The 24,341-nt window shown below is 38.4% G+C and overlaps 4 protein-coding genes across 4 annotated transcripts; all 4 read left to right on the forward strand.

The window, feature by feature from the left end:
* Positions 1 to 1,344: 1,344 nt before the first annotated feature.
* On the forward strand, positions 1,345 to 3,952 carry LOC136675208 (hydroxycarboxylic acid receptor 2-like). The gene has a single exon (XM_066651644.1). It carries the CDS (start codon positions 1,345 to 1,347, stop codon positions 2,305 to 2,307), a length of 963 nt encoding a protein of 320 aa, XP_066507741.1. The 3' UTR covers positions 2,308 to 3,952.
* A 2,688-nt stretch (positions 3,953 to 6,640) lies between these two features.
* LOC136674409 (hydroxycarboxylic acid receptor 2-like) lies at positions 6,641 to 7,624 on the forward strand. The gene has a single exon (XM_066650419.1). It carries the CDS (start codon positions 6,641 to 6,643, stop codon positions 7,622 to 7,624), a length of 984 nt encoding a protein of 327 aa, XP_066506516.1.
* A 7,311-nt stretch (positions 7,625 to 14,935) lies between these two features.
* LOC136674245 (hydroxycarboxylic acid receptor 2-like) lies at positions 14,936 to 16,139 on the forward strand. The gene has a single exon (XM_066650148.1). The coding sequence runs from the start codon at positions 14,936 to 14,938 to the stop codon at positions 15,914 to 15,916; it is 981 nt and encodes a 326-aa protein (XP_066506245.1). The 3' UTR covers positions 15,917 to 16,139.
* Positions 16,140 to 18,131: 1,992 nt separating this feature from the next.
* On the forward strand, positions 18,132 to 23,274 carry LOC136674843 (B-cell CLL/lymphoma 7 protein family member A-like). Its single transcript, XM_066651114.1, has 6 exons — positions 18,132 to 18,256; positions 20,175 to 20,256; positions 20,626 to 20,719; positions 21,210 to 21,350; positions 21,674 to 21,750; positions 22,157 to 23,274. Exons 1-6 carry the CDS (start codon positions 18,165 to 18,167, stop codon positions 22,229 to 22,231), a joined length of 561 nt encoding a protein of 186 aa, XP_066507211.1. The 5' UTR covers positions 18,132 to 18,164; the 3' UTR covers positions 22,232 to 23,274.
* The last annotated feature ends 1,067 nt before the right edge of the window (positions 23,275 to 24,341 follow it).

Raw genomic sequence — 24,341 nt, forward strand, 5'->3', positions numbered from 1 at the left:
ATCTACATAAAGCACATAGAGCTGTATATACAGTGTTGCTTGAAAGTTTATGAACTATTTAGAATTTTATATCTATATAAGTTTGACTAAAACTAGGTAAGGAGAAGCAAAACCAAACAAATGAGGCTGTCATATAAGACCTGGTCATTTATTTATTGAAGTAAATGATTTAATTTGTCATCTGTGAGTGGCAAAAGCATGTGAAACTTAGCTTTTGGTGTGACACACTTGTGCAGCAGGAAAGGCAACAAAACTTTTCTGGTAAGTGTTGATTAGTTTTGCACATGGGCTTGGAGTAATTTTAGCCCATCCTCCATTCAAAACAGCTTCAACTCTGTTATGTTGGTATGTTTCCTACCATGGACTGCTTGCTTTTTTAGTAGAACAACGTGCTTAGGGTCATTGTCTTGCTACATAGCCCATATTCTCTTGAGATTTAGGTCATGGACAGATGTCCTAACACCTTTCCATTAGAATTTGTTAGTATTATTCAGAATTTATTCTTCCGTCAATAATGGCAAGCTGTCCTGGCCCAGAGACAACAAAAAAAGTACAACCCAAGATACTACCACTGATGGGATGAGGTTTCTATGCTGAAATGCAGTGAATCCTTTCTCCAAACATAACGCTTCTCATTTAAACCAAAGGGCTATTTTATTCTCACCTCTCCAAAAAACACAGCTCCAATTGCCTTCTGGCTTGTCAGTGTGATCTTTAGCAACTGCAGAATGCAGCAGTGTGCTTTTATGAGAGCAGCAGCGTTTTCATTGCAACCCTGCCATGCCCACCACTGTTATTCAGTGTCCTACTGATGATGGAAACTATGTAAGAAAAGCTTATAGTTGTTTAGAAGTTACCTTGGGTCTCTGTGGATTTCACCTCATGAACTATTACATTCCTTGACCTTGGCATGACCTTCGTTGGCCAACCACGAACTTCCTGGGGAGGGTAATGATGGTTATGAATTTTTTTCATTTGTACACAATCTGTCTGACTGAGAAGTGGGGTCCAGAAAAGTCATTTTCCAGGCTGATGACTATCATCAACCTGAGGCCATCAGAAATGTCTTTTTTCATGCTGTGATACATGTCCACAAACATGGGTTAACAAGCTTTCAGTAACCATTCTACCACTGGCTATTTTATGAGAAACACCTACACCAGCCCAGTCACATATTTAGATTATGATGTGGCAATGTGTTTTGTTTTATATAATTTGCATATTATTTGCAATAACAATACTAAGTCACTGAAGATACAAAGACTCACTCAGAGAACAGGACAACCGCTGTGGAGGAAAGTTCTTTGAGAAAAGCTGACAACTATATGTTTCAGAGCTGTCCTCATGGAAAACGCTTCAGGGTGTTGTACTTTTGATACATCGGTCCTGGACGAGGTTCTACCCCCTGTCCTTATCCTAGAGTTCATTTTTGGCCTCTGTGGAAACACTCTTGTCCTCTGGATTTTTGCTTTCTACATGGAGGACTGGAAGCCCAATTCCATCTATCTGGTCCACCTGGCTGTAGCTGACACTATGGTCCTCTTCTGTTTGCCCTTCAGGGCCGACTACTACCTCAGAGGAAGGGACTGGATCTATGGAGATGCCTTTTGTCGAATCTTGCTTTTCCTTCTGGCAACAAACAGGGCCGCTAGCATCTTCTTCCTCACAGCAGTGACCGTGGATCGTTATCTGAAGGTAGTTCACCCGCTGCACCGCATCAATCGTATGAAGTTGACCTATGCTCAGTGGGTCTCCTGTGGCTTGTGGATCTCTATCATTGCCTTTACAGCAAACCTGCTGCCTTATACCCACTTGACCTATGGCAATCGCACCCAGTGTGAGATCTTCAACATTTGCTTAGGGAACAATCCAGTTGCCAACTGGAACTCTGCTTTCTTTGTTATGGAGTTCTTTGTTCCAGTGAATATTATCATTTTCTGTTCGGCCCGCATCACATGCCAGTTGAAAAACAAGACTAGAGATGCCCAGGGAAGAATCAAGAAGGTCATTCAATTCATTTTTGTTGTTGCTTTGGTTTTCATCATCTGCTTCTTTCCAAGCACCATCTGTCGAGTTGCAGTTCTGATCCTGAAAGCCTGGTACAATGAGTGTCAATACTTCAATGAGGCCAGTCTTGCCTTTTATACTTCAGTGTGCTTCACCTATTTCCATAGCATGCTCAATCCTCTGGTTTACTACTTCGCCAGTCCTGCATTCAAGGGAAATTTCCAGCAACTTATTATTATACTCCGAGGGAAAATAACACGGGGGCAGGTCCCAGGAGCGTCTGCAGTCCGGCTACAATAACAGACTCAGCTTAAGGAAATAACCATGTGAGAAATGCTTTTAATATATATTCTATATCTAAATATATATATATTACATGTTCGGATTTGGTGGTGATGTAGTTAAAGATTAATGTACATACTGACTCTATTAGAGTAGAAATTTGAAACATCCAATGTTTGAAATAATTATGCAAACAGAAGCAAATTAAAATGTATGTAATTTTTGAAATTCATAAGTGACTGAGAAACATGTACCACAAAATTAAGTTATAACAAAAAGAATATACACACATCACATTTCAAATGTCAAGGAATATAAGATGACAGCAAATGTGTTTAAATTTAACATTTTTTTTATAAATAACAGTTTGGTGACAATTACTAAAATTTCATACTTCTATTTCCACAAGTGAAAGGGAATGCCTGTGATTTTGACCAAGTCTAGTTTGTTTATGTTCAGAAGGTAGAATGGTATGTTTCAATTTTTAGCTCTTTCTGTCACTGTTTACATATATGCAGTTAGCACACTCTCAAATTTAGAGTCTGAGAATGATCAATATTACCCACCTATGGTGCAGGGACACAGCATAATCCTCATCTCTGTTCATGCTTTTTTAATATTTGGAGATCTGTTCATTGTATAAAATATGCTGTTCTACTGCCCGGAGCAGAGAGAGGATTTCTAGCATACTGGATATTCATTCATTCATTCATTCATTATCTGTAACCGCTTATCCAGTTCAGGGTTGCGGTGGGTCCAGAGCCTTCCTGGAATCATTGGGCGCATGGCAGGAATACACCCTGGAGGGGGCGCCAGTCCTTCACAGGGCAACACACACTTAAACATTCACACCTATGGACACTTTTTGAGTCGCCAATCCACCTACCAACGTGTGTTTTTAAACTGTGGGAGGAACCCGGAGCACCCGGAGGAAACCCACGCGGACACAGGGAGAACACACCAATTCCTCACAGACACCTGGAGCGGGAATCGAACCCACAACCTCCAGGTCCCTGGAGCTGTGTGACTTCGACACTACCTGCTGCACCACCGTGCAGCCCCCATACACCAGGGCTTTGTATACATCTTAGACCGTTTTATTTAAATCCTTAAAAAAGTTATTATTATTGATATTATTATATACACTGTTAGAAAAATTGTCACTGTGGTGGTACCATTAAGGGTACATATTCATACTTTTAATTAGGGAACATAATTGTACCTTATTCTATTATAATTGTAGATTTTAAAATGGTTTTTATTTCATAAGCTCCATTTCATCTCCAGGACTTTTATTATATTCTCTTATTTTACACAGTTCTATGATGAAAGATTCCAAGTATTCATTTATCCTCCTGGAGAAGAGAATGTAATGTACCTTTGGGGAACACAATGGGGCTCTAAACCCACTGTTGTACTTTTAAAGGTACATTTACACTGTTTGTACTTCTAGTGATCAGTAATGTACCTCTACCGTACCTTTTTTTTCTGAGATTGTATACTGACTGTTATTATAATTTGCAACTGATTCTACACTTTTGAACAAAAGTGTTTTGAAGCGCATTCATTCAATGTCTTTGGTTTTAAAGCTCAGCTCATTTTTCTGTTTAATTTTTATATAAATATATATTTCTATATCTGTATAACAATAAAAAGTTATCGGAACACTAAGGAATTCTCATAAGATTATTGTACTCACACAAATGTAGTTCATTTATCATAATGCATTAAATTCCTTTTCAGATGTTTGAGAACAAGAGTATGTTTTTATTTTAACTGAACTGAATATTATGTTTTCTTCTTGTAGAAAATAGTCTTGAAGTTTTTTAACATTTAATTGTTTAAAGAGGTTGTCCTTTTTATTACATGCATATTATATTAACATATATAAGGGAGAAATTAAATATGTATTAATAAAGTTTATTAATGTTTCTAAAACCTATTCAGTCATTATTATTCACTCCTTTTTGACACGAGTAATTTCCAGAAGATCCTCCTCTCTGTGCTTTTTCTGTTCTCATTTTTCACGACCTTTGGCTGCTCTTTAATCGTATTCTTTTTTCTTTCTTTGCTATTCTGCAGTTTTCTCCTTCCATTAATTCTTTCTGCTCATTTTCTCTGGGCTTTGGCACACTCTTTTCTGTGTCAGCTCCTGAGTCTTTGTTTCCTCAAGACCATGGCAGGAAGATCTGCCAGTATTCTGTCCTCTGTCTCCTTCATCACTCTCTCCAGCATTTCTCTCTGGGCTCTTTTTATCGTCTGTCTTTCCTTTTCCAACTTCCAAATTTTACTTCATCATGGCCTTGTACCTGGTGTTCACTTCTGTAAGAAATTACAGCATGGACCCAAATGTGTCTGGCTTACCTCGCTGCAATCAACAATATTAATATCATAATAAATGTTCCAAACCAGTGTGTCTTCATAGAGATAGGTTGACCATTTGGCATATGAACAGGCAAAGCAGAAAGAGCCACAACAGCTCTCACTGTGGGACCAGAAGACCTAATCAATACCAAAGGAAGTTTATTACTGAGTAATCAACAACCACCACAGACAAAGGGAACTAGTCTAAACATGAAGTTGACAGAACTCAATTTCCACTGAGTTAGAACTTGGGTGGTATTTACACATGGACTGTATTCAGACACAACTGACATCACATCCTTCAGGAGGAGCTTAGGAGAAGGCAGTATTGTCAAACTATATATGCTGTGTTTTTCTACTACTCAATGTTCAGTCCAGCTCCGCTGAATCCACGGTACATCATTGTATCTTGCTACTGCTTGCTGTAATAAAGGTTTTCCATTTTTCATCAATTTTCTTTTCCTACACTTCCATGTTTCTGGGGTGAAGTTCATCCTACATCTCCAGTGTCTTCTCCAGTGTGCTCCATTCTGCTTTCCACATCCTCCATTCCTGCTGTATTTCTTCATCCTTCACTAAGAGCTAATATTTCTGCTGCTGATTCTTATCATGAAACTTCTAGATACATTTCTTCTGTTCTTCAGCATCATCTGGATCTTCATTTACTTCTGAACTTCAACTGCTTTCCTCATTTTTCAGTCAAATAACCACTGACTGTTTTGTGATCTTCACTTTTAATTAATATTTTTATCAAATTTGGTCCCAAATCCCTCCTATAATTCACTCTTGAGTCTAGTGATTAGTGGTTTTATCTAGTGATGTAAACTCAAAGTCGCCACTGTTGACGTCAGAATTTATTTATACTAAAATATATATTAAAAATCATTATGCTCTTACCATTCTTCTTTCTCTCGCTCTCTCTAAACTACACATAGTAAAGTCGTTTGCCATGAATATCACACTGCACATTAATCTCCCTCCCAAAATTACAAGGAAGATTCTTTATTTTTATGATTAATTATTTTCAATTGCAAATTGTGAACTTAATTATTTAATTTTTTAAAATCAAGTTACAGTCCTAGTGATGTGTTTCAGTAATTCAGGGGCAGAGCCATCATGCATTAAAATAGGCAGGTTAGAGCACAGTTCCTCAGAACTGCTGTTATAATTCACCACCGAACACAGATGGATACAGCCATTTTCTCATACTCTGAGTTACAGCCCCTGTTACATTGTTTAGTGAGGTTTTTATAGTATGAATGTATTTTTCATTATACAAACACTGAGAGCTAAAAATACATGAGCAGAAAAAGGATGCATTTAGGAAGATGTTAGCAGTGCACAATGATGGGCCAATGTCTGAGAAAAGACAACAGAAGAGTGGCTGCCTGGACTGACCAGTAGCATTCAACAAGAGCTTTAATCCCACCCATGTTCATAAATCAAAACAATATGTTGGTTTGGAAGAAAAAGAACAAGCACTTTCTTGTTTGTTCAACATTGGTTTCAGTGCATGAATCAAGCTAATAGAATATATACAAGCACTTAATCTTCATGCTGATAGTCTCTGAATGTGAGGAAAGCATTTTATGTTCCACTATATACGGTCTGACACCGTAAACTCTTTCTAGAATCTGTTTCTTCCATCACAAGGAATAAAGTAACTCTTACATTAAAGCAAAAATGTAAACAGAGCATTAATGTGTGTATCCTCTAATATATCTATAATAACATGTTTTTATATTTCTTTTGGTGTGGATCAGGGTTGCACATCCACCCACATGGGGATATAATGCCCACTAATACCCCCTCTTAGTGACCAACCTGGAAAGAATCAAATTAGTCTATAATGTGGCAGTGTGCTTAGTGTTATTTGCATATTATTTGCAATCATAAAGTACAAAGACTCACTGGGAGCAAAGCACAACTGCTGTTGAGGAAAGTTCTTTTTGAGAAAAGCTGCGAGGACTTTTTTGGTGGTGCCCACATGGCAAACGCTTCAGAGTGCTGTGCTTTTGATACACCGGTATTGGACCACATTCTACCCCCTGTCCTTTTCCTAGAGTTCATTTTTGGCCTCTCTGGAAACATACTCGCTTTCTGGATGTTTGCGTTCCACATGGACACCTGGAAGCCCAATTCCATCTATCTGGTGCACCTAGCTGTAGCTGACTCGGTGGTCCTCTTCTGTTTGCCATTCAGGGCCGACTACTACCGCAGAGGCAAGGACTGGATTTATGGAGATGCCTTTTGTCGAATCCTGCTCTTCCTCCTGTCAACCAGCAGAGCCGCTGGCATCTTCTTCCTCACAGCAGTGACCGTGGATCGTTATCTGAAGATAGTTCATCCACTGCACCGCATCAATCGAATGAACCTGACCTATGCCCTGTGGGTGTCCTGTGGCTTGTGGATCTGTATCATATCCTTGACGGCATATCTGTTGTCTTCTGATCACTTTTTCTACTACAACAATCACACCCAATGTGAGAGCTTCAACATATGCTTGGGGAACAATCCACTCTCCAGCTGGAACAATGCTTTCTATGTTATTCAGTTTTTTGTGCCAGCGAATATTATCGTTTTCTGTACGGCCCGTATCGCATGGCAGTTGAAGAACAAGACAATAGACGCCCAGGGCAAAATCAAGAGAGTCATTCAGTTCATTTTTGTTGTTGCTTTGGTTTTCATCATCTGCTTCTTTCCAAGCACCATCTCTCGGGTTGCAGTTTGGATCCTAAAAGCCTGGTACAGTGAGTGTCCATACTTCCATGGGGCCAGTATAGCCTTTTACACTTCAGTGTGCTTCACCTATTTCAATAGTGTACTCAATCCTCTGGTTTACTACTTCTCCAGTCCTGCATTCAGTGGAACTCTTAAGAAACTTATTATGAAACTCAGAGGGAAAACAACAGGGGAGCGGGTCCCAGGAACCTTCTCCAATCTGGCTACGGTTACAGGCAATCTCCAATAAAGGGAAGATTGTTTTTATATATATTAAACACTATGAATCTATGTTGGAGGTCTGGTTGGAGTTAAATTTACAAATAATTTATAATATAATTAATATAATATATGGATATATATTTATTATTTATTATTACACATTGTTTTGGTTGAACTGTGAACAGTATATATACTTTTTTTTGTTTTGTTTTAGATTAATACATCATTTGAATACAGCAGCTGTCTTGTTATATTGTGTGAAAATTTCATAATGTATGGAATTACAGAAATGCTCCAAAATATCTTTTTACATTGACAGATAAGAAGGTTTTTTCCTTTTCCTGTAAAGTTGCTATTTTAGGGGATGCATGTTTTTCATTGGACAGCGGCGATGTCCAATTTCAATTGTATATAAAATAACCTTTTTATATAATGAAATGTTTATATTTATGAGTGATTCTACACTTTTAAACACTAATGTTTTATAGCTCATTTTGTTCAGTGTCTGTGAATGAGGATTTGTCGATGCCAAAGGAAATTGCAGCATTACAGCAGCATACCTACTGCACAAATCAAACATCAAACAAATCAAACAAATCAGACCAGGGGCATTCATTACAATCTCTGTATAGGTCTGAATTAGAACATACAAAAATGATTATACTTTTATTTTTCTGTGTAATCAAATTTTACTTCTGTGTATTTGTCAGATCAAGCAATTAGCCTTTCAGTTTAATTTCCTCTAATGTCTCTAAACATACATTATATTTTAATACTCAAAAAGATATAATGTATGGCTATCATCAGAATAAAGCTTTCTACGTGTGACTATACATCATATGGCTTTTTTTTCCAATTTGGAAATAGTTCTATCTGAATTCTGAGAAGTCTATGTAGAAAAGTAACAGAGCTTATACAGTCCCCTGAGGAGCCTTGTGCTACATGTAGCTTTGCCTTAAAAGCAGTCCTGCAGCTGCACACACTGGGATTGACCAGTCATTGTTAAGGAGATGATGGGTTGAGCCACCTGTATCCACCAAAGCTTCTGCCCTAGGAATACAGACTGTAAGGTGTTGAATGCACTGGAGGGAAAAAAAACCATGATCCTAACAGGGGTGTGTGTTGTGTCCAGGTGGAGGTACAATCTGATATTTACATCATTCACTTCAATGCCATCCTGATATGCAAACTCCAGGGGATCCAAGGCAGGTGTGACCACTGGTCTCACCTGGGCCACTCTTTGAGCGTGTTCATTGTTTGCTGTCAGTTGCTTCTTCTTTGCGAAAAAGAAAGGTTTTCCACCAGTTTTCCACCAGATTGGCACTCTTTTTAGACCTCAAGTTAGAGATGTGCAGAAGGGGACACAGCCCTTCTGTACACAGTTTCTATACCTTGGTCTGTGGTGGAGTAAAGACCTGGTTCTTAATGGTCATCTCTCAGAACACTGAGGTCCAGCCTCCAAGTAGATTACTTTGCTTGTGTGAAGAAATGTGTTACTCATAAACAGACCGTAAAAAAGCTTCAGTAATGTTATTTCACATGTAAAGCATTTGAGAGACTACCTACCATAGCCACATATTCTTTTGTCTCAGTTTTTTCAACCTGGATTTTCCGGAGTGAATCTCAACTGGCTTCTCCAGTGTCTTCTCCAGTTTTCTCATTTTTCATACCTGCTGAATTTCCCCATTCTCCACCAAGAGCTGATAGTTAACTTGCCAGTTCTTATCCTCAGGCTCTTGTAACCTTCTGTTTCCAGCATCATTTAGAGCTTCACGGTCCAGAGCTTCAACTGCTTTCTTCATTTTTTTCAATCAAATGTGCATGGATTATTTTTTCTGATCTTCCACCTGTCCTTTAACTATTGCCTCTCCCTTCTTCAGCCTCCCAGTTTTCTCTCTGGACACTCCTTCCAGCACCATCTTCTGCTCTCGCTCCACTTGCCAGCCCTTTATTTTTGCATTTTATGTCAGTAATTTTGTACGTTTTTGACACCAGGCACATTTCCCCAGCCACACAATGTCTGATCTTCATATTAATTGTGATGCCCTTGCCCCATGTGTTCTGTTTTTGTTTTCCTTTGTCTATCATGTGCTCTGGCAACACATGGCTTTCTGTTGGTTTTGGTTATTGTCTCCACCTTAGCTCCACTCTCTTGTTATTGTCTCCACCTGTGGTCCTGCTCCTCAGGTGTTCCTTGTTTTTATTGTGAATATATAGCCCCTTTGTTTCAGTATCCTTCGTCTGGTCTTGTGTGTGTGTAGATGTGTGTTTCTGTGTCTTTGTGTTTACCCATGTCTACACCTTGACTGTCCTTGTCCTAGTTTGTTCTTGTCTAGTCCTGTTCAGTTAAATGTAGTTTGTTTTCTGTCCTAGTTTGCTCGTGTTTATTTAGTAACGATTTTGTTTTTTTTGTTTTTGTTTTTTAATAAAAGATTCCCTTGTGTGTACGTCCTCATCTTCCCTGCCCAGCCGTGACATTAACCAATCTGCCACTACCAGTGTTTCATATAAAAATGCACATTTTTAAGTAATCTTCTCATAATCATAGTAAATAAAATGAATAAAATTGCATTATATTTTTCCCTGGAGGGGGCACCAGTCCTTCACAGGGCAACGCATTCACTCACACACTCACAACTATGAATACATTTGAGTCGCCGATCCACCAACCAACGTGTGTTTTTGGACTGTGGGAGGAAACCAGAGCACCCGGAGGAAACCCACACAGACACAGGGAGAACACACCAAACTCCTCACAAACCGCCATCTGGAGTGGAACAGGATCCTGGTGCTGTGTGACTGCTGCACTACCTTCTGCACCACTGTGCCACCCTCTCTACAGAATAATCACACTAAAATTACATGAGCAGAAAAAGGGTGTATTTTGGATGCTGTTAGCTGCAGTCAATCCAGATAAACAGTCCACCTTTTTTGGTTAATGTTGGAGAAAAGACAACAGGAGTGTGGCCACCAGTGCTGACAAATATAACCAGTGCTTTGGACCCTCACACATTCGAAAATTAAAACAATTACCCATGTGTTTCTGTTGTAAACATAAAAAAAAAACCCTAAAAAACCAAGCTGTTTTCTAGTTTCTTGCATGTCTGTTTCAGTGCATGAATCAACCTATTAAGAGTTACACAAGCCCTTAGGCTTCATACTGATTTTTATCTTTAATGTAAGGTAAGCATTTTGTGTTCCACTATAAAATGAAAACTGAAACTCTTGCTAAAATCTGTTTCTCCCAGCATGAGAAATAAAATATCACTGTTATAGTAAAGCTATATGTTAATAACATATATATTAACATGTATATGCTTTAATAGATCTAAAATAATGTTTTTTTATTTTTCTTTTGTGGTGGATAAGAGTTAAACAACAGCCCACATTGGGAAACTATGTCCCCTATTAACCCTTCTTAGTGGCCAATCTGGAGAGAATCACTGCACAATATATAATGTGTCAATATACAATGCGTCAGCGTGCTTAGTGTTATTTGCATATCATTTGCAAACATAAAGTCCCTGAAGATAAGATGATTTCCTGGAAGCAATGCACAACTGATAATGAGGAAAATTTCTCTTGAAAAAAGTCTGTGAAAGCGGTTTGTTATGGAGCTGCCCACATGGCCAACAATTAAGTGTTATGCTTTTATGACCCACTTGGGTTCTACCTCCTTTCCTTTTCCTAGAGTTCATTTTTTGCCTCTTTAGGATCATTCTTGCTTTCTGGATATTTCCCTTCCACACGGACACTTGGTGCACCTGGTTGTAGCTGACTCTGTGGTCCCCTTCTGCCTGTGCTGGATGTATGGAAATGCATTATGTTGTATTTAAACCTGCTTTTCCTCCTTGCAGTCCATCTTTGTCACAGCAAAGCCATGGAACTTTACCTGAATATAGTTCAGAGTATAGTTCACTGTGTTCCTGCCTTGCGCCCAGTGATTCTTGGTAGGCTCCGGACCCACCACGACCCTCAACTGGATAAATGTTTACAGACAATGAGTGAATGAATGAATGAATGAATGTTCTGCCCTTGTATCATATCACTATGTTGTATCAATAGACACAGGGCTAACTTACAAATCTTCCAAAAAAAAGATACGGTTTCCATTTGGTGACTTGTTTACTGGAAGGCTTGTAAAACTACAAATACAAATGTAGATGATAAAATGAACAAATGGCACACATGGCATACTCGTGGACTACAGCAATTGTATAAAACAAATATTTTCTTAAAATATATACAATAACAAATTTTGTCCTTGTACAAAAAGAAGCAAAGCAGAAAGCTAAGTTGCTAATAACTGCATCCGAATAAACTTGAAAAATACTTAATATTTAAACTAACTTACATAAATGTAACAAATAAGGCATTAAAGATATTAAAAGGCAGAAGTTACAGATGGAAAACAAATTTGGAAGAATCGAACAGAAGCTGCCGGATGCAGTAATGACCAGGTGTTTCCTAGAATATTCCCTTTCTTTACAATTACAACGCCAACATATGCCACTAGATGGCACTAGAACTAAATTACAAAAACATCAGAGCATCACTCTGCCCCGAGTGCTTGCTTTCTTCTCATAGTGAATCCTGATACCAATTCCTCGGGTAAGTGATGCACACGCTGTCAGCCTTTTATATGATGTAATAGAAGACGTGATTAATCAGATCCGGACCATTGCTCCAGGGGTATGGAGATATATTAGGGTCAAAAGTTTTATTCATTTGAATAAAAATCTGAAACTGAAAGTTCAAATGTTGAGATTGAACTTTGAAAAATATAACAATGCATTCATAATTTTTAAAAAAAAGTGTAGGATGAGGTCTTTCAATGTAAATGGAATTTTGAATCCATTATTTTAATATATTTTTTGGTCGCAGATCTAATTTCACTTTCAAATCCTGAAAAACAAGGATCGGAAATTAAGATTTTAATCTGAAAAGATAAAATCTGCAATTGAAAAATATAAGACTTCAAATATCAAAATATATAGGAAAGTGAAAATAGAAAATAAATGATTTATTCCAAGAAATAAAATAATTTAATCAAAATTCTATTTAAATTGAATAAAAAAATCATCCTACACTTTTTAACATTTTGAATGCATTGTTGTATTTTTCAAAGTTCAATCTCAAGATTTGAACTTTCAGTTTCAGATTTTTTTTTCCAATGAACAAAACTTTTGACCCTAATATAGCTCCATACCGGGGCCAATTTGGATGCTCATTTGCCCAAAGTATAATTTGGCCAGTCGACAGGGGTCAGCATAAGCACTCTGAGCAGTGTACAGAAATGCAACCAACGTGTAAAGCAAGCTGCTTTTGTATCCAGGAGCATCAGTGAAACTTGTGGGTCTCAGTTTTACCAGTTTTTATTCTTAGACCATTTCCTTAGGTATTATACATTGTATTTCAGGAACAGCCCTCAAGGCCTGGTGCACTGGTACAAAATCAAAGTAACAATAGAGTGAAAAATGTAAATAATGTATGAATTACTACATTACTTAATGTAAAAATAGTGTACTTAAAGTGTACTATTTTGTAACCAGTAAATGTATAAATCATTACTGATACGTAATTGAAATTAAATTAGGTTACACCTAATATATACTGAGAATTCAAGTCATGTTATTCCACAACTCTGTAAGTACACTTTAAATATATTTATATGCTTAGTCAAAAGCTTATCATTTACAAGTATTGAAACCCAGACAGCAAGCATATATCTGTCCACTGGCATAAAGAGGTTAGTACACCACTGACTGTAGACCACTCCGATTACTGGTTACAGGATATAACTAAATTTTTTATCTCCTCAAACAGATTTTATATTCACAGAGACTTTTATTCTGGAAAATTTGACACTGTGCTGGATTAAAATGATTAACTAATCTAATTTATAAACAAAAAAGGGGAAGCTCAATTTCGGCCTACATCATAAAATGTGTCGGTTTATTTATACGTAAATTCTACCCTCCGTTCCTTTTCAAGAAAATGATCTGTGACCCTGTCGTACCAACACGGCGTCTTTTCCAGGGACTTGACTAGTGTCCTCTCAATGGCCAGCAGAGATGTGAAGTGTGTCCGCCTGTGAGTGCTTTGTGACGGTGGAGGGGCTCAGCAGCACCCACTGGACAGAAACTGCGATAGATTTGTCACTAGTCGTTTTTAACAAAGAAAATGCCGCTAAGAGGTTTAAGAAAGTCTGGTTAAACTCAGAACGGAATGAAAACGTAATGCTCCCACGGATCGCTACACCAAAGGATCGCTGATTCGCTCATTTCGCTGTCAATCAAAAAGGGATTCAGCCTCAGACAGATCATCCAATCATCATGCAGACTCTGAGCCTCCGGGCCAGCCGAGGCCAGCCCACTGCCCCATAGACCCCCAGAGACGCTGAGTGTCCGATGGGCGGGACAAAGCCCAGCATTTATCCAATGACTCGTCTCGTTTCGCTGCCCTTCGCTGCTTCGCTGTTGAGCTCTGTTTAAGTCACTGTGAATCTGCGCGAATGATTGAGAGGAAAACCGCGTGATAAGAAGCTGATTCTGAACAAAAGTTAATCGCGTTGTAGGGCATATTTATTCAATGATATGTACACACAACAATATATATTTAATCACTTATTTTTTGACCTTTTAGGGGAAGTTGAGCTTCCCTTGCAGTCTTAGAGCACTGCTGGATTTAGCTACATCTGCATTGCTAATTTTATCATGCAAACCAGGCTAGCTGACAGTGAGATAAAGTGCTTTGGATGTGTTTTGAATTTAACCATTATATTTAAATTTATTATATAAACACATGGAAGTGTAGGCTGTATTCATTTGCAGCACTGAGTATGGGAAGGTGTTGGGTGCTTGTGGGGGAGCTCCCAGCATGCTTGGTGGCTACCTCTTAGTTATATCGGAGTTGTGCTGGCGTTATTGAAGGGGATTTGAAGTTGTTTCTGAGGTTGTGTGTGTGTTAGACTTGGTGTGTGGCCGTTTCCGCTGGCGTAGTGTTATTCACTGTCCAGAGTTGATAAGAGTCTGCACCAGTTCTGCCTGTTTCCTTGCTTCTTTATACTTTAATAATTTTAATAAAGGTTGCTTAATTGCAGTGATGACTATTTGCTCTACCTCCTGATACACGTAAAAACATTCACTGGTCATTTTATGAAGAACACCAGCTCAGTCAACCAACAAGCTCATAATGTGTTTAGTTGCATAGCATTTGTATGTTATTTACATATAGTAATAGAACAAAGACATGAAGTCACAAAGATTCACTGATTACAAACACAACTGCTGTGGAGGAACGTTCTCTGAGAAAAACAGTTTGTTTTGGGGCTACACTCATGGAAAATACTTCACATTGCTGTTTTTTTGATACAACTGTTTTCAACCAGATTCTGCCCCCTGTCCTTATTCTAGAGTTTATTTTTGGCCTCTTTGGAAACACTCTTGTCCTCTGGATTTTTGCTTTCTACATGGAGGACTGGAAGCCCAATTCCATCTATCTGGTGCACCTGGCTGTAGCTGACACCATGGTCCTCTTCTGTTTGCCCTTCCGGGCAGACTACTTCCTCAGAGGCAAGGACTGGATTTATGGAGATGCCTTTTGTCGAATCCTGCTTTTCCTCCAGGCATCAAACAGGGCGGCTAGCATCTTCTTCCTCACAGCAGTGACCGTGGATCGTTACCTGAAAATAGTTCACCCGCTGCACCGCATCAATCGTATGAACCTGACCTATGCTCAGTGGGTCTCCTGTGGCTTGTGGATTTCTATCATTGCCTTTACAGCAGACCTGCTGACTTACAATCACTCGAACTACAACAATCGCACCCAGTGTGAGACCTTTAACATTTGCTTAGGGAACAATCCAGTTGCCAACTGGAACCGTGCTTTCTATGTTATGGAGTTCTTTGTGCCAGCAAACATTATTATTTTCTGTACGGCCCGCATCACAAGGCAGTTAAAGGACAACACAATGGACACCCAGGGAAAAATCAAGAGAGTCATTAAGTTTATTTATGTTGTTGCTTTGGTTTTCACCATCTGCTTTTTTCCAAGCACCATTACACAGGTGGCGGTTTTGATCCTGAAAACCCAGTACAACCAGTGTCAAAACTTCCATGAGGCCAGTGTAGCCTTTCATACTTCATTGTGCTTCACCTATTTCATTAGCATACTCAATCCTCTGGTTTACTACTTCGCCAGTCCTACTTTCAGTAAGACGTTCCAGAAACTTGTCATGAAATTTAGAGGAAATACATCAGGGGAGCAGGTGCCAGAAATCAATGCCAGACCAGCAACGATTACAGACAATCTCCACTAAAGAGAAGAAATGCTATTGTTATATATTGTATGTTTGGAATCAGTGGTGCAGACCTTATTGCATACAAACTTATAAATTATTGTTATTAATATTGCAATAATGTGTGAAAACTATAATTACTTTGGTAGTATAACTTCACGTTTAAAATAATTAGGAAGTCCTTAAAGATAAATGACTAAGGAAGCTGTAGCACACTGAAAATTGAAATGATTATAAAATTAATGTACAGAATTTATTGCATTTTCAAATCTCATGCAAGTTGGGGCTCAAAATTAAAATACAAATTCAGTAATTCTGTTATTATATATATATATATATATATATTTTTTTTTTGGGGGGGGGGGGGGGTATTAGTCTTTAACTTCTAAAATATTTACATGTTTAAAAAAAAATTTACATGGCCTGTATCTGGCCTGAAGCTGTTGTCATCTATGTTTCATTAAATGACTTTTATATTAACAAACATAAGGGAGAATTTTGGTGTGTATTAATAGTATTTATTATCGGTTCTAATCCTATTGCATTCTCTTTATTTATTTATTTATTTTTGCTTGAAAGTGCATTTTAGTTTTCACTCTTCGCTGTTCAAACTTTTCCAGAAACTTCTCCTCTTTGTCATCTTTTTGTTCTTTTCAAATTCTGCAGCTTTCTTCTTCCATTCTTTCTGCTCATGGTTTCTGGGCTTTGACACACCCTTCTCTGTTTCAGCTTCTGATTGAGTCTGTCTTCTCAAGTCCGTTGCAGAAAAACCTGCTAGGATCCTGTCCTCTGTTGCTCTTGATGCTCTCCTCAGCTGTCGTTCTCATTCCAGTTCCTCCAACGTTTGCCTCCTTGTGTCCTTGTACCTGGTTTTCACTTCATGTTACTGGATTAAATATCATCAGGCATCAGTATCTTCTTCAGTTTCCTCCATTCTGTTTTCCACTTATTCCATACCTGCTGGATGTCCGGGTCCTTCATTACAGGTTGATATTTCGGCTGCTGATTCTTATCTTCAAACTTCTGGTTACATTCCTTCAGTTCTTAAGCATCTTCAGAGCTTCAACCGCTTTCCTAAGTTTTTTCAATCAGTCTGCCCTTCTTTCATCACTGCCTCTCCTTCAGACCCTCTGCTTTCTATCTGGACACTCCATCCAGCAATATCATCCTCTCTTCCTTCTATATTTTCAGATTTTTTGTTAATTTCTAAAGGTTTAACAAAGGCATATTTCCCAGACCACCCACTCTTCCCATTTCTGCCTTCTAACTCTCTCTGTGTGATTCCTCTCTTGTCTGTCTATCTTCTCATTCTACAACAGCAGGGTCATGACTTCCATGTGTTCCTGAGTTCGCTCTATTTTTCCCAGACCATATTTCATATTGTCTGTCTCTGTCTGCCTCTATCTCATCATTGTCACTGAAGCAAAAAGCTGTGTTTTTTCCCGTGCAGGCACATAAGCTATTAATTTGCCTCTCAATATCAGGCTAATCAGTCTAAATCTACATCTTCTTTTATGAAACACATAAAGACACTAAAGATTCTGGGAGAAAACTGGTGCAACCGGAGGAAACACACGTGGACACAACAAGAACACACTAGACACCTCATAGACAGTCACCTGGAGTGGGGATCAGCGCACATCCTCAGGATCCTGGAGCTGTGTGATAGCAACACTTCCTGTTCTGAGAAAGATATAAAAATATATTTTTCCCACACCTTATTAAGCCATTCCCACACATTACGTATCTTATCAAGTTTTTCCCACGCATTATTAAGTCATTATCATGGCTTAATTCATTCAGGAATTTAGGGTATATGGTTAAAAATGTTGTATTCTATTTTGAGTGTGAATGTAAACATTGTGGAGCTCCTCCGAGCGTTTATGGTTAGGTTAAGCTTTCTTTCTGAATGTCTGCAGTCTTTCGTCCTTGTACAAAATATGGATACTACATTTTATAACAAATATACAGAGACGGCTCTTCGTTTTTTAATATCAGCACACACACACACACACACACACATATATATATATATATATATATATATATATATATATATATATATATATATATATATATATCACTGTGTGATTTTCTGAAATGCCTCCTGTGTGTAATGAATGCGTAGATGTTCGCAGAAAAACTCGATTCAGTTGAACTAGTTCGGGTCTATGCATTGACAAAAGAACCGATTCAATAGAAGCGGTAATAAAAGAGCCGAGTCAGGATTCAGTGTGTTGTCAGTTGTTAATCCGCAGCAGCAGCAGCGATGTCTGGCCGCTCGGTCCGCGCCGAGACCCGGAGCAGAGCTAAAGATGATATCAAGCGGGTCATGGCCGCCATTGAGAAAGTACGAAAATGGTAAGGAGGCGGTTTGGGGTTTTTTTTTCAGTGAGAGAGGACTATCCTAGATAACTGCGGAGGGGGAGGGAGGCGCAAACGAGAAAGACAACAGGGGAGGAGGGAGAGAAACAGAAAAAGAGCAGTTTTAACCGGAATTTCTTTAAGAACTAAACTCCGACACAGTCTTCCTGAGATTTCGAGGCTGTTGTGACCCACTAACGGACGAACCCCCTCGCCATTTTCCGTGTTTTCTGCTACGTTAACAGCTCTGCGGCTTGAACACAGAAGCCATTTCGCCGAAGTCCTCAGCATGGAGCCGTTTCTCTCTTTCTGCGGCTCTCTAACGGCTCTCAGACAAAACCCCAAGTTCCTGAGCTCACCATCTTCACAGTCACTGCTTTTACTCTCGGTTCAGGTTTAAATTTAGCGCTAAAGCCGCTCTCCTCGTCTCACACACTCAGGGCAGTGGGGGAGGGGGAGGGCCACCATTAACCACAACACAAGCTGAACACACCACAAACATGAATGGATGAGTTAAAGATGTTGTAAACGTTGGATAGGTGTCTTGAACATCTATAATAAGTGTCCCTAAATATCAAACATTAGTGCTCGAAAACATTAGTAAAACCTCTCAAAACAAACCCAAGAATAATACACTTTTGACTTCCTCAGCTAACAAACATTCAAATAAACTCCAAACTATTACAATGTATTAAAAAAAACGTTGTCTTTGTACATCTCATTTGTTTCCCTTATATTCTCATTCTTCTCATGACATCTCCACAGGCAGCACATCTTAGTGGGGCCCACAAAGCTTTATTAGTCTGAGCTGTTATGGGCTCTGGGTTGGTTTGTGGACCATTAGTGGGGGCCCAGGCATGTAAACAGATTAATGTCTTAAAATAGAGAAATATGTAGTGCAGATTTGAAAAGAATGATAATTCAACAATTTGAATACATCACAACACATGTACCGCCATATATCAACTAGATAACCTTTCAAGCTCTTGCATGTTGAGATAGTTAGCCTCATAGATGTATTAAATACAATATTAATAGGTTTAGGAGTGCTTAGATTGTCTACTAGAGTCTAAATACATTTTATTAATGTGATAAATATGTACATGAGATACTCTGAAAAATTGTTTTTACATAACACCATCTGCCACTGCCTGAGCTCATCTTAAACATTCTGAAAGTTAGTGGAAATGTGTTTTTTCGACAGATGAGTCCACATATCAGCTTGTTTTCTTGAAAATTAATGTTAAATTTTCTGTGCAAAAGATGAACATATCCATTCAGATTTATCAGCGAAAGGTACAAAAGCCAACACGACTCAAGTTGTGGGGTGCATCATTTTTGATTTTATTGCAATTTACACAAAATCACAACCTTTCTAGCAACAGAGTTGTATAAACTCTTTTATATACTTTTATAAACTTATTTACTTATTTTATAACTGTTTATTAACCGGGGCAGCACGGTGGTGCAGCAGGTGGTGTCACACAGCTCCAGAGACCTGGAGGTTGTGGGTTCGATTCCCGCTCCGGGTGACTGTCTGTGTTCTCCGTGGGTTTCCCCCGGGTGCTCCGGTGTCCTCCCACAGTCCAAAAACACACGATTGGTGACTAAAAAGTGTATTCCCGCCTTGCGCCCAATGATTCCAGTTAGGCTCTGGGCGCACCGTGACCCTGAATTGGATAAGTGGTTACAGATAATGGATGGATGGATGTTTATTAACTTTACTTACTGTTTCTGTGAATTAGAGTTGAAAATGTGTGCAATTCAAGCTTGTAGACCAACAAGATCCATGTAGTTTAATATAGCCTCCATGTAGCCTTTTGTATTTGCATTGACACTATAATTCTACCCCTTAATTAGTGCAGTACCAGGTTGTTAGTGTTTTATTACATGTCTGTTGAATGCCATTTGGCAGGGAGAAAAAGTGGGTGACTGTAGGAGACTCTTCACTGCGTATTTTCAAGTGGGTGCCAGTGACTGATCCAAGGCCAGATGATGTAAGTCTTAAACTGAAATATTGTGATGTGATGGTTTGATTGTTTGATGTGAACTGCTTCAATGTCTTGATGCACACTCAGACCTCTTCACAGTGGTGCTCATAGGAACAGAGGTCTATCTCATATATAGCCTTTTTATTTGCTCTCCACAATAAATTACATATGTATCCAGTGTTTTGTACTAATAATTTGTAGAAAACTGATGAATTCTCCTAGAGCAACATACCTCTGATACATAAGTTTAATACTGTTGTCTGTGCTTTCAAAAATATGCTTTGGTTTTATTCAATGGAGCATTGATATTTAGAGAAATCCTCATGCTATAATTCATTTAAACAGCAGACAATGTATTTGTTACCATTCCTGCAGAAAAATAAAAAGAAGAAAGGCAGAGATGACAAGTATGGCTCAGAAGTCACCACTCCAGAGAACAGCTCTTCTCCTGGAATGACTGACTTAAATGGTGAGTCAGTAAAAGCCAAAACTTCATTCTTTCATTCACTTTCTGTAACTGCTTATCCAGTTCAGGGTCGCGCTGGGTCCGGAGCCCACCCAGAATCACTGGGTGCAAGAAACACACTGGAGGGCACATGGAAGAACATTATTTGACTGCTCTTGTGAATTGCAAGAATTTAATTAGTTAACATTTTTCACAATATACTGTTAATTTCCAAATCCATGGAAGCCATGGAAAAAGCTTAAAACATACTAATTTTTCAACCATCAGTACATGGTTTTGATATGAAAAAGGGAGTTGTGAAATCACTTGCCAGTTACAGCACGGATGATTCACAGATTAAAAGCACAGTACCCAAGAGAGCATGCATATTTCTAAGGCCCAAAAGAGGATGAAAATGGTCACAAAAACGTATTCAAGAATAATTTCTTGAAATTTATAAGTGGTAAAATCACTGTTGACACCAATCCAATTTTGTTTTTTCTGAATATAACAGACGAGAACAGCAATCAGAGCTCTATTGCAGACACCTCTCCATCGAAGCCAGAAAACAGCTGTAGCACAAGTCCAGCGCCTGAGGCCGCTGCACTGTCTCAGAGCAATGGAAGTGAAAACAAGACACCGTCTCCTGACCAAGGTGACTGCAGGACAGCTGTGCAGTAGCCCCATCCTGAACGTCCCAGAAACTAGTCTGTTGTTTGCTACTTGTTAGATTGATATGATTTGCAACAACATTTTGTCGGTGGTTGATTATTTAACCCACAAAAAAAGACAAACAACCTGGTTAACAAAATGAGGTTTGAAAACCATATTATAAAATGTCAAAAATGGACCCCAGAAGATTAAAGAAAATATAGAAATATGTTGAATTAACATCTACTCTACTCTACTTAATCAACAAATGTTTAAAAAAGTCCAGATAACATTTGTTTTCAGTTCATATTTTTATCATTTTTACAGATAAGAGCAACTCTACCTCCCCAGAGACCTCCGCACCAGAGAAGGAACCATCATCAGAAAAATCCAAAGTAACTCAGGTAAATTTAAATACATCGTCACTCAAATATTTATAGTGTTGGGCAGCTTTAAATGGATAATTCTGTATAAAAAAAAACTATAATTATTTTTAATTAAATAATCTACCTCACATCAAAGAGGTATTAATGGCAGTTCAAAAACCAATTTTCAAATTGTGTGAGTGTTTTTTTTTATGAGTGAAACAGTGCTTCATTCCTTCTGAAAGGTGATAAAATTAGAAGCAAATGCAGAACAATGGACTGTTCTGAAATGGCCTGTCAAACACCTATGGAAAGAGCTGAAACATGCCTCAGGCACCCACTGACATCATCTAGGGCAGGATTCATTTGACAGCTGTGCAAATGAATTTATTTAAGCAAACCTCTCTCTTTTCGCACTACATTTTGATGCTATTTTATTTTATAGGAACTGGAAGACGAGGCACCTCAGAGTAAGAAATGCAAACAGGATTCTTCCTCTCAGGACTGTGAAGAAAGCTGAAGTTCCCTCATCCTTTTGGGTGAGAAGTTGTGCCCCATCTCAGCCCTCTTTTCAAAATGATAACACACCATGTTGCCAAGGGAAGCTCTGCTCTTTCACCCTCTTCTCCATTCCTCTTATAGTCAAAGTGTTAGGGAAATGACGTTGCAGCCATCACTGTGCCTGTGAAAAGGTCAAATGAGGAAAACTGACCTCCACTTGTGAGATACTGGACCCTAACCTTTAACCCCACTTGTGTTTGAAAAGAAACGCTGGGGCACTGCCCATGTTGGTCATATGGTTTTGCTGCTGTAGTCTTAATTGCTTAAAGAAGCCTTTCAGTAGGTTTTGGATTCATTAAATGAGTGAATACTGTTTAAAATGGTTAATGAGGATATTAATAAGTGTCTAGAGGAGAGGTTTAGCACATTCCTGGCGAATGTTTTTTATTTTTCTGTTTGTTTTATCGTGAATATATGAGGGTTTTGATTTAGTTTTTTAATTTATTTGTTACCTCTCTCAAATATTTAACTTTTCCACCGAATAACTGGCCCTAGAGTGAAGATAGGCCATAGTTGTCTTAGTAACCAAATGCTGTCACAGCTGCACCTGCCGTTTAAGAGCAATTCTGTTGCTGTTGTGTTTTTCTCTGTGGTTTTTCAAGCACCAGTTAACATGGAACTGAGTGGAAACCTTATGTGAAGTCTCATATTATAATGCATGTGAATTACTACTATTTGTAAAGGGTTATCGGGGGGTTTAGAAAATATCTGTTACAAGTTTAAAAACAAGAGTGAGAATACCTCAAAATATACCTCATTTCCAAGCCAGCAATGCTGGAACTTCCTTAATGCTGATGAAAAATAGATTCTTTACATTCATTATGCCAGGACTTTGGCAGTTATGAATACACTGACATCTGCCTGTTGTGGCTGTTTCAAAAACAACCGCTCAGAACATAGAGTTGAGTACATTCGGGTAAGATTGGGAACATTTTTCAACAGATTTCTATCTTGTACAAAAAAGATTTGCATTTATTTATTGCACCGTTAGTGCTGTTATAATCATGCTGAAATGTTTTAATTAAAGATGTTAAATACTGTAAATGTTCATGTCTCTGTTATTGGTTTGTTGCCCAGTTTTATAACAAGCATCAGGAGACAACATTTATTTATTTATTTATTTTACATACCTTTCTTCAGAAAGCTTCTTGAGGATTGTCTTTACATCTTCATATGTCTTTACATTAGAACTAGTGGTATTCTTGGGGTGGAAAAATGTTCTTAGTATTAACATTTGATACCAGCCTTATACTTTATACTGACAACAAGGTAAAACTTTTCAAATATAATTACCATAACAGTTGTTGTTTGCTAAACATTTAAATATATGGTTTGATATATTCTCTACTTTGTCGATTAAATGGAAAAACTATCAAATTGCACCAAGTGGCTTAAATTCTAACTGTAAAATAGAAATCTTTACAGCTAAAAGAACATTTTAAGAAAATAATACAGGGGGTCCTCGACTTACGACGTTGAGCTGTTCCTACGTCGCGTCGTAAACCGATTTTCGTTGTAAGTTGGAGCATACGTACATACTGTACGTAAATAACATACTGTAAGCACTGATCCTATCCTCACACCTATCCTCCTCAGTCCCGAGCCGCGTAACCCTGTATTCTTCCGCCGCACACACCACACACGAAGTTCGCGTTACGACGTTTACGACGCAAAACCACTTAAGTCGAAACAAGGCTTTATACAGTAAATGGGAGATGTGTCGTAACCACGAAACATCGTAACTCGGGGCTGAGGAAACCCGAGGACCTCCTGTATTTCAGAACTTCATCCAACTCCAGTTCTGTTTCCATGTTGTTTTTAATTTGGGGTTTGAAAAATATGTCACATTCAATTCAGGGTCGAATTTCAAAAGTTATTCAAACTTTAGACAGAGAAAGCCTTGAATGTCCTTCTCCTTAATTGGCATTTATATAAATTTTTAAGTTCCTCTGGATTGTTTTATTCATCTTACGTTTCATTTGGCTGCACTGGCAAAGCACTTATCAAAAATTGAGCAGGCTATTTCTGGGCTTGTGTTTAGGAGTTCTGATTGGTTGGTGTCAGGGGAA

This window comes from Hoplias malabaricus, chromosome 18, assembly GCF_029633855.1.
Source record: "Hoplias malabaricus isolate fHopMal1 chromosome 18, fHopMal1.hap1, whole genome shotgun sequence".
NCBI classification, from domain to species: domain Eukaryota; kingdom Metazoa; phylum Chordata; class Actinopteri; order Characiformes; family Erythrinidae; genus Hoplias; species Hoplias malabaricus.